At 25.7% G+C, this 11,395-nt stretch overlaps 1 protein-coding gene across 2 annotated transcripts; it reads left to right on the top strand.

Annotated features, from left to right (window-relative positions):
* Positions 1–2,749: 2,749 nt before the first annotated feature.
* Positions 2,750–9,934, top strand: LOC126896727 (acetyl-coenzyme A transporter 1-like). 2 transcript variants are annotated; one of them, XM_050669758.1, is made up of 10 exons: positions 2,750–3,501; positions 5,819–6,112; positions 6,278–6,404; positions 6,865–6,991; positions 7,062–7,216; positions 7,422–7,630; positions 7,891–8,075; positions 8,463–8,595; positions 8,729–8,944; positions 9,675–9,934. In XM_050669758.1, the coding sequence occupies exons 2-10, from the start codon at positions 5,915–5,917 to the stop codon at positions 9,831–9,833; spliced, it is 1,509 nt and encodes a 502-aa protein (XP_050525715.1). In that variant the 5' UTR covers positions 2,750–3,501; positions 5,819–5,914; the 3' UTR covers positions 9,834–9,934. The 2 variants fall into 2 exon arrangements, with proteins under 2 accessions (XP_050525715.1, XP_050525714.1); XM_050669757.1 differs by having other exon boundaries at positions 2,761–3,501; positions 6,832–6,991.
* The last annotated feature ends 1,461 nt before the right edge of the window (positions 9,935–11,395 follow it).

The raw sequence follows: 11,395 nt of genomic DNA, 5'->3' as shown, positions 1-11,395 counted from the left end.
CTATTTTTTTTTTTTTTTTTTCAATAAATGTGTTTTTCTCTATACTGAAGGTTGACGTTTCAATATTGAGAATAGCCTATTACATTTTTACCTCTTTTAAATTACGACTTGTAGTAATTTTTTTTAGTAAATACTTGTAATCTCATTATTACACTTTGTTGAGTTAGTAGTTTTATGGTCTAGTAAAAACATAAATAATTGCAAATCAATTTTTAAAAATACACAACTAAGGTATAATTTATTTTAATTAATTTATGTTTTATGCGTATTGTTTTTAATTAAAGATAGTATCTAACTGCTCTATCCCTTTCATCCATGGTAACTTATGAAAATTTATTATGTTATCTCTTGATGATCGCACTATTCTTACACGTTTTATTTTGCATGCATGCAGTATTTACTGTGATATATTTATTATATACATATTAAAAAAAAAAAAAAAAAATAGTTATACTTAGGTTGGATATAGGTGAATATATATTCTAGATAATTATTATACTAATTAAAAGTAATATAAACTAATTGAATTAGTTCCTATGAGAATAATTTAAGATATATTCACACATACTAACGAGAAATTCAAAATAGTGTTAATCTAAAAGAAATATGTTATGTTTTGCCTTATGTTATTATTTAAAAAAATATTATGTATGTTGTGATACCCAACTTATAAATCCATTTTTTTTTTTTTTTTTTTTGTTATACGTTATGGATTTTGTAAACTTATGAACATTTAGTTTTATTAAGAATAATGTATTAATTATGAAAAAAAAATGTGTTATATGAGTAAAGCCGGTGTGTTCATTATGCAATAATATAAGTTTACCGATAACTGTGTTTCAATTTTTATTGTAAACAATATATATATATATATATATGTATGTATGTGTGTGTATATATATATATATTTTTTTTTTATAGTTAATCACAATTGTTTAGTCTTTGTATGTGCTGTTGTATTAGACTTGCAGTAAAAAATGCACAAGGCGCAAATTGTTTGAAGTTACCCGTCTTGTATGATTAAATGAATGTATATGTAATTAGGTTAATGTGTATGATATAACTCATTAGGCGAAATAATAAATAATTATATAAAAAATATAAATATTAATTACACGGTGTTTTTAATTATCCTTAATATTAGGTGTACAGTCTTTCCTATAAAAATTAATTTCAATTGGTGTATGTCATATATTTATTTTTTATTAGTTTGTAGAATTTGTGCTATTTAAGTATAGTATTTTTCTCGTCCCCAAGTGTTGATATTAAGCAGCTGCACAAGAGCAATGTATTTTTCACCCCGCAGAAAGAATGAATGCACTAGTGCATGTACTAGTAGCCTAGACCCCACGTGTTATACAAAACAGTTGTAAATTGCTCCCCTCGTGTTTACTATGAGCAGACAATAGTGAAAAGGTCATTCAACTTTTGATTTTACTCTAATGTATCCCTACTCACAGTGTGCATGACTATTACAAGTTATCTACATTAATCGTTGCACACTTTTTGAAAATTTAACTGCCGATATTATTTTACAACAATTTTTCCTAATTATCAAAAAAAAAATTAATTTTTTTTGTACGTTTCTGTAAATTGTAATACTTAAGTAGTTATTATACAATACATAAAATATGTATATTTATGACTAGGCTTGATTTTTGTAAAAATTAGTGCTGCAACTTTTATAATTATGCCTATGACTAAAATAGTTAATAACAACATGTATTGCGTACATAAAATTAAAAGAAAATATGTTAGTATTGAAAGTTAATACAAATATTTATTACTTTTGAAAAAAAAAAAAATGTAGGATTTGGAACTTTTATGTATCTGCTGTATTAATGCTCCCAAGCAATATTGACTAGATTCAAATTTTGTTCGGGATCAATGTTTTGTGTACAAACATTTTATCGTAATAATTTTTTTACAAGTAGAAATGAAAACAAAAAAAACATTTAAAATTGTGTTACATTGTTTGTACAAAGGTAAAAGAGTTGTGTTCAGCGTGTAATTCTATTAATAATTTTTAATAAAATTTACTGTCGAATAATTTTTTTGAACATAATGTTAGTCTAATATTTAAAAATAAAATTTAATGTAAATTATTTTAAACAAAAGTTAATACTTTTTTTACAAAGTAAACATAGTGATTTTAGTACACATTTTCTCATCGTCTGTTTGAAATAGAGACCATGTTATAGTGTTGATATTAAACTTGGAGAGTTTGGGTAAATTCAAAGTATTAAGGTAATGCGGTTTTTTTACATTTATATAGACAATAGTTTTATAGTTATTGATCAAATAAATATTACATTTATGTATCATAGTTACTTAAATACATAGATTTATCTATGATTATATTCAATTGGAAGTTAAGTCAATAGGATTTTTTAATTGTATCAAGTGAAATTCAAATATTTGATTCATTGCTCTACGTATAAATTTTTATTTCTTTAATATAAAATTATAATTTAGCACTTATTTAATAATAAATACAAGTATTTTTATTGACTACTTTTAAAATAAACGGCGTTATTTTAAAATATTTTAGGAGGTCAAGGAAAAAATGTTTACAAGTTCAATTTTGTAAGATACCGAGATTTTTTCGGTCCGTCTTAAATATTTCCAATAGAAATTATTGAACAACGTTAAATTTTAAATATATTATTTCTTCAAAACGTCGAGGTTGAAAGACTACAATATTATAAAGTGTTGATAGCTTTCTATGCTCTTCTTAAAGACATAGTCGACTAGTTCGATAAATTACAGTGCACATACTTTACGTTAGTTCGAGCGTATTCGACTGGACAATTGTCTACTGTCCGGTATACTTTTGTAAGTATCTAATACTTTGGATGTCAAGTGAGTGGCCTACTCATTCATTTTGTGTTTGTTGAAGCCTTTTAAACTTTAAATTCTATGCAGAACTAATAATTGAGTCTTATTATGCAGTAGAAGTTATCTTAAATTCTGTACATACTTGCAGCATCAACTATCAACAACTATTTGAGTGCTCGTCTCAGGTTAACGCGCTCTTTCTCTTTCTCTTCCAACCTGTTATAATACTTAGAACACGAAAGGTAATTTAGTGGTTTCAACATAAAATTATTTTGATTGTGCAATTAATCCAATAGACTCCCTGATGCTTTAGAGTGTATTACATTATTGTATTTTGTTAATTAATCAAACATCCTTGATAATAAACGGAGTCGCAATAATAATATTTGTATTTTTAAAATATAATTATTCACGCAGGAGAAAATTACTTCTATTTGTACTGTAATAACATTTTTAACATTATCATTTTAATAATGCTACTACACGATGATTTTTTCACACCGGTCCGCAGTAGTTTGTTTGTCTGTCAGTCGTGTTTCGATTGAGTGAGTAGGTATGACGTTTCAAGTTGGACCATTATCAGGGGACAATAATGCTCGCAAATTGATTAAAATCATCATCTGACATCAGTACACTCTCTCTACATAATTCTAAACAAAAAAGGTATATTTATATTGAATTTATGTAGGTTTAAGCGAACAATTTAAAATATTTATCTGTATATTTTGTGCTTCCTCAGTTCATTCAAAACTTCATAAAAACTTATTGATTAGGTTACTGTGATCAATATATTTTAATTAAACAATAATTTGTTCATCTTACTCATCTGATTTAATTAATAACCAGTTTTTTTTTAGTACCTAAAAGAAATACTAAAGTAAATTGTCCCTAAAAAAATGTAAATAAATAATAATTTCAAATTTCCAAGTATAGTAGTACCTTGAAGATTTAATTTCAAGCAATTAAATAATAAAACATTTGATTTTTTATAATATTTATTCACTATTTACAAAACTCTTAATAAAAATAATAATTTTTACTTTTTCTTGATTTGTTTGTAAATAAGTGATAGTCAAAGATGATAGAATTGCTTTTTAATGATACTCTGAAATATCTGTTGTTAAAAGACAAACTTATTTAAATTTTTACTGATTTCAAAGGTATTAGAGAACACCCAGTTCGTTTTTGACTTCTACGAATGTGAAATTTCGATCAACTTGTTTATTGTTTATAATATAACAACATAGTTTTATATTAGAGCCAATAAACAACTGTTAGTCGTTATTTTATTTCAGATGAGCAATTTTATTTTTGGACATAATTATGTCAATTAGTAATTATTAGAATTTAATTATTACCATGGCCTAGATTTAACTAAATAACTGTCACTATTATTCTTATTTGCTGTAATGTGTTATATTGTTGAAATAATGTTTTTCGTAGGAATAGTTTTAAATGAGTTCACATGAAATATGAATTACTTTGTTATTTTTATGAAAAAAAAAGTAAAGAGTTAATAAATAGAGTATTTAGAGTTCTGTCAATCGTCAAAATATTCAAACTAGCTGATTTGAAAAGTTGGAAAAATAGCAACACAACAAATTATTTTATATCTCCTATATCCAATTATTTTCCACTAGTAAATTAGTTTGAGTATTGTGGAAGCTTTTATATTGTTAAAATCGCAACAAATTATTGGATGCATCAAATCAATAGCACGGTGGTGAAATTAAATGGACGTATAAAGTTTTTTTTTCTTAAAAAAAAAAAAAAAAAAAAAACTAAAATGTAATATATTTATGATGTATTCTAAGTCGTCATACTTTAACGACAAATTGTACAATAAATTCAATTTTAATTATTATTTTTCATTCAAATAAAACCTTCTGATATAAATCCGTAATTTTTTTTATGGTTTTGTTGTTATTGTTTCACTTACCTAACAATAAAGTCATTAATTGTTCGTTGACAGTTCTTAATTGACAGTTTGCTGACGACAAGGTTGTAGTTTCAACAAAAGGAAGGTGCCACAGTTTTGAATTGTTATGCTATTCTTTAATTATTTGCAAAATTAAGGGAAAAAAATTCGTGTCACTAATTGAAATATAATTAGAGTATTTATCAATAAAAAAAATTCGTGTAACGTCTTGACGGGTTAAATAACTTCAACAGTTAAACGTGTCCGGCAGTGGTCTTGACGTCATAAGTACTTCAGTTACCAGCGCCTTCAAACGCAACATTGGCTACAACAATGCACACGGATAATTAAAACATAAATTAAAATAATAAATTTGTAATATTTACCATAAATTCTTGTTGTTGTCTATTGTTTTTTTTTTCAAAATGTGTCAACACATTTTATTTTCCAAAATAAGCAATTAAATAAAACTGCATTGTAATCTGAACACAATCACTAATGATGTTATAATGACAATAGGAGTTACGAAAATCGAAATATAAAAATTTACACATTAAAATTTGTGAATGACTGGGTAATAATTTTTATGGCCAGCTGGGTGGGCTATGGACTGGCATCATAAATTGATCACTCCATTTTTACTATGATCGTTTTGAAAATAAAGGCTCCGTTTCTCGATATTATTAATTTTGTGAAATTAAAACGAAATTGCTTAAACAATTAAAGCTATTTTTTAAGACATGGATAGGTTACGTTTCATAAATTGGGAGGAGGAACAAAGGGATACATTTACCGTCCAATTAATAGCTATAGTTTGATGGACATTAATAAGAAATAAAACAATGTTTAATTGATGGTAACGGTACGTTGTATTTTCGTATGAATGTAATATTCTAGAAATTGTCTTATTGATGTATATCTCAGTGCAATAATTAATTAGATACAATTAATAAATACTATACAATTAAATATGATTTGATAATTAAATATATTTATTTGGCTATTGTATTGCATAAAATGTTTTTTTTTAATTTACAATTTTTTTAACTTTACAAATTATAGTCGTCGTACTTATGAAACGTTCAAATTGATGATCATTGAAACGGTCTTATTGGTGATTTGCCACTATTAACTTTCTTCTTTTATCTAAAATTGGAAATGTCTGAAAAAGACGAAGAAAAACCTGATGCTTTGGAGTCCAATAGTCCATATCCGGCCAAACCAAATTTAAAAGGAGACTGGATGAATATAAATTTACTTTTGTTGTTGTATATGTTTCAAGGTATACCTCTAGGTTTTTCCGATGCAATACCATTAATATTGCAGAATCAAAAAAATGTGTCATACCACGACCAGGTAAGGTATTTTTTTTTTTATAAATGTATGTAACTACATAATGAAAATATCTTTAAAATAACCTATAAATCTATTATTTTTTGTTATTAATGACTACTTATTTCAGTAGAACGTCAAATAAAAATGTGCATTAGATTATTCTTATTTTTACTTTAATTATTTTAGGCAGTATTTAGTATTTCACATTGGCCATTCAGTTTAAAACTTTTGTGGGCTCCTATTGTCGATTCTTTATTCATCACTAAAATCGGCCGAAGAAAATCATGGCTTTTGCCAGTTCAATATTTACTAGGTATGTAAAAATTGTAAATATATATATTTAAAAAGATACTCATGTCATGTGAAAATCTAGAGAAATATTTTTTTTATTTTTATATTATTTATTATACAACCATAATCGCGGCTTGGAACACGAAGCACTGTAAGAATTTTTTGGGGCCATTTCCGCGACACTCGACTCAGAAGAATTTATTATAGATACATACAATATCACGGGAACATTTTTTGTTTCAGGGATTGTAGACCCCCACTACTAAATTCTTAAAATATTATTGATGTACTCGGAGAATGACTAAAATAAAATTTACATATTCTTTAAGTTCCGAGCCCTGATCATAATATAACATTTCTATTGATTTTAAATAATATTTTATTTATATAAGTAAAAAATTCAGTAAAATTAAAGTTTTTCTATTAAATAGTAATTGAATTTTGTATAGGTATACTTCTTCTTTATTCATCATTCAATTTAGATAATTGGATGTACAAAGAAAACAAACCTCAAGTGAACATGTTGGCGTTTATCTTTGTAGTTTTAAATTTCTTGGCGGCGACTCAAGATATTGCTGTTGACGGATGGGCTTTATCTTTACTTAAGAAGTAAATTAACTTATTTGCATAGTGAAAATTGTTTTAGTGTTTACACATTATTATTAAAAACATTTTTCAGAGAAAACGTGGGATACGCGTCAATGTGCAATTCAACCGGACAAGCGATTGGAGTATTTTTGGGTTACATTGTGCCAATACTTCTAGACTCTGAGAGGTTTTGTAACAATTTTTTGCGAAGTACACCCTCAAAGGGAGGTGTTGTGTCCATGAAAAGTAAAAATCTGATTTGTATCGTTACAGACCTTTTTGACCATAATGTTTATAAATGTTTTATTTGTAATTAATTATAGTGTTCAATGGACCTGTAAAATTTAACAGTCAATCAGAATAACAATTTAACTTAATCATATTCGAGTCAAACATTATCTTAAACGTTTTTTTTTAAATCTCAATACTGAACTTTGTTCTTTTCGTTTAGGTTTCTTTTATTTTTGGGGAATCGCATTTATTGTTGTAACATCACTGGTTGGTATATTAAAAAAAGAGAACAAAAAGTTACCTTCAAAAAGTGTCGATGGAAAAATTGACGGGGAAAAATTTAATGTACTGCAGACATATGTTATGTTGTGGGATATCATGAAAATATCAGGTGTCCGTACATTGGCTTTAGCTTTACTAACGTACAAGGTGAGATCATTTATTTGTTTTTGTACTGCGTTCACTCGCATTCAAAATTCAAATTGAATTTCCGATTTAAAATTAAATTTAATTATTGTGACATTTATTTTTATAACCAAATATTAATTTTATTTTTAGAAAACTAATCACGACTATTATTTATATTAAATTTGTATTTAAAATAATCATATTTATTAAGTTTTACAAAAATGTATATATTTGAAGAAAGTGTTCAATAATGTTCACTAATTAAAATGTATATATTTTAGATTGGGTTTGTCGCCACGGCAAATGTAACTAATTTGAAGCTAATGAGCGCTGGATTACCAAAAGACGATTTATTGATCGTAATTACTGCACTCTATCCAGTAAAAGTTATTATTCCATTAGTTGTGTCCAAGTTTACTTCGGGCCCAAAACCGATGAGTGCACTTTTGAATGTTTTCCCTTTCAGGTTAAGTTAAGGTACAATAGTACCTTTTAGTTAACTAAAACACTGTACCTAATTTAAACGCTCAACAGAAAATTATAAAAAAAATTTATCCAAACATGTTAAGATTTTAACAATATTGTAAATATTAATGTATGTTTTATTTTAAAGACGAATACAATGCTCAAAAATAGTCTTGAAATTTAACTAAAAAAACTTTAAATAATATTTTGATAATAAATTTAAATTGTTTGTAAATATTTTTTGGAGTTTAATGTTTAATATTAAATGTGATCAAAATATTTGTTTCCGGAAAATGGGTTTAATATCACATAAAATTTAATTGAAATCTGTTTATTTCATTCATGAAATTTTATATACACATAAAATTAATAATTACTATTCATTTAGGCTACTTCTTGGATTTGTCGCTGCTTTATTGGTTTATTACACTCCAATATTAATAAAAAAAGGAGGTAATGGTGAAATAATAATACCTTTTGAATACTATGTTTACTTGGGCATATTTGTGTTTGTTTTTGAGGTGATTATTTTATTTTATTTTTAATGAATTTACTCATTAAAATTTTAATCGATTGTGGAATATCAAATATAAACACGAGAATCTTAAACTTATTGCAAATTGATTATTACAGAACATTGCATTATATTTTCAGGTAGTGGTATACTTTATGCTTGTTGCAATGTTGGCGTTTTTCTCTAGGATAAGTGATCCTTTAATTGGAGGCACATATATGACTCTTCTAAATACGGTATCAAATTTGGGTACGTCTTGGACTACAACATTATCATTAAGTGTGGTTGAATGGTTAACATTTAAATCTTGTACAAGTAATTTGAAAAATAACTGCTCTTCTAATAACCATATAGAGGTAAAAAAAAAATGTTTTAAATTCTAAAGTTTTATTTCAAAATATTTTGAAATTACTTGCAATTATTTTGAAAGATTTTTTACTCAAATAACTATAAAGTCTAAATAATTATAGTAACTTAGTAGTATTATAAATGCATTTTTATGGATGAGAAAAGAACAATAAAAATAACCTCATTTTATCTTAAATTGATATTCGAGATAATATTGCATGAATTCATAGGAATGTTCAAATAAATTAAGTCCTCGATATGTTTAGATTAAATAGCAACTAAAAGAATTTTTTTCCAACTTACCCACCTGTTTTGTTCATTCAAGAAAAAATTTTAATATGTTTTATACTTCTAAAGGTTTTCGTGAGGTAGGCAGGCGGAATTTTCTGTATTTACAGCTTTTAAATAAAATTTTTATAACAATTTTTTATTTTACGTATCTTTTGAAGTTTCGTGGTAACCATTGATGACAAATAAAAAAAATATATTCAACAATTATAAATATACGATGATAATTTCTGTTGTTCTTATGTCTATCGAGTACTATGATTACACAGTTAATATGTTACTCCAACGTAATAAAAAATGTAGAAATTAAAATAAATAGATATATATTTTTTATATATTTATACTATATTTATACTATATTTTAACAATATACGATTATAATATAATAATAATTCTAAAATTAAACATTTTAAATTGAAATAAGTTATTTATGGTTTGTTTTATTTACAGGAGTGTAAATTAGATGGGCAAAGCTGTACAATCTTTTTAGATGGTTATTATCTAGAAATTGCAATTTGTTTAGTTTTAGGAACAATGTGGTACGTCTACTATAATAAAAAACTTCGAAATTTACAAAAGAAAAGCGAAGATCATTGGACTGTTAAATAGTAACATTATCTACAGATTACAATATCACGATTACAATATATTATTTGTGAAATTTATTTTTATAGTATCATTTTTTATAATAAAATAACTAACAATATCCATTTTGTAATAATATTTATTTATAATAGTGTTTTGTTCAAAAAACTTGATGTTTTAACCAATTTCATTTTGTTATTAGTTGATAAAACATTACTATTTATATATGTATAACAGATAATCGTTGTATTTCGCAATAACTCTATTTTTTTACAGTTAGCTAGATAATTTGATAGTTCGTTTTTTTAAAAGAGGCAAATACGTACCCTGTTTCTTGATATGAAAAGGGTATGTCTTATTTCTTATTCTCTTATTTATTACCTTTTCCCAAATATTCATACTACGACTCATAAGCTTTATACCTCTATAATTTCCAAACTATTTTCTACTACTTTTGCCTTTAAATATCGGCACCACAATACCATTCCTCCATTCTTTTGGCATTTTCCTTCCTAATAAGATTTATAAATAAAAAAATCGTTCAATCACCCTATGCCAACACCGCCTAATATTTTCCATACTTCTACTGGCACTTCATCTGGGCCTACTGATTTATTCATTTTCATTGATACTATAGCCTCCCATACCTGTTTCTCACTAATTCAATCTACTAGTCATTCGTTGCATGAGATGTTTTCTAATGTTTCTCTTGGATACTCCTCATTCGTTAATTTTTCAAAATTGTTGATATCACGAATTAATTATCCACATAATAATTTCCTGGCTATCGTTTACTTAAACGTTTATCGATTACAATTTGTGTTATTGTTTGAAATAAATACATTTAAATTCAAAATCAACATACATACATATCATAGACTAGTATTCATGTAACATGCGCCACGGAAAAATAAATAAAATTATAAAGTATTATGATTTGACATCCAATCCATAAGTCTGCATATTTTACTGTTAAAGAAGTACTTCAAGCAATTATTACCATTATAGTGTTATCTGGACAATATATTATAAAGAAATAATATTTTATTTCTATAACTAATCAAAGTATAGTTTAATAAAATGTCAAATTTTATAGAAACAAAGTTATTACTTATTTTATTATTTATCTGCTGTATACCATTATTTGAAATCGTTATGATTTTTTAAACAATCGTTTTATTTTCATTTAAGTCACACGCAAACTACTATAATCGTAGCTCCAACAATCTACTGCATGATTAAGTTCATCATTAGTTGGATGCAATATTATATTCCAGATAATTATACTATTAGAATCCTCAATTAAACCAATTCAAATTGCGATAAACCGATATTTTATTTATTTTGTATGGACTACCTAGTTGTCGTTAGGATGTTATCTCATGGTAAAAAACTACCGCGTAAAAACCGTCTAGCAAAAATTAAACAGAAGAATTTTATAATGTAAAAATATTTATCCTATATTAGCCGTTTTATATATTTTACTTAATAAATAATTTATCTCCCAAAATACAAGTGTAAAATAGTACTGTAAACATAAACATTATGGGTGATGGGTTATTTTGATAATACTGTTCTATTTCATA

The sequence above is a fragment of the Daktulosphaira vitifoliae genome, unplaced genomic scaffold (genome assembly GCF_025091365.1).
Source record: "Daktulosphaira vitifoliae isolate Bord-2020 unplaced genomic scaffold, ASM2509136v1 Scaffold_1, whole genome shotgun sequence".
Taxonomy (NCBI): Eukaryota; Metazoa; Arthropoda; class Insecta; order Hemiptera; family Phylloxeridae; genus Daktulosphaira; species Daktulosphaira vitifoliae.
Note: the sequence above shows the minus strand (reverse complement) of the source record. Positions and strands in the feature narration are given on the sequence as shown.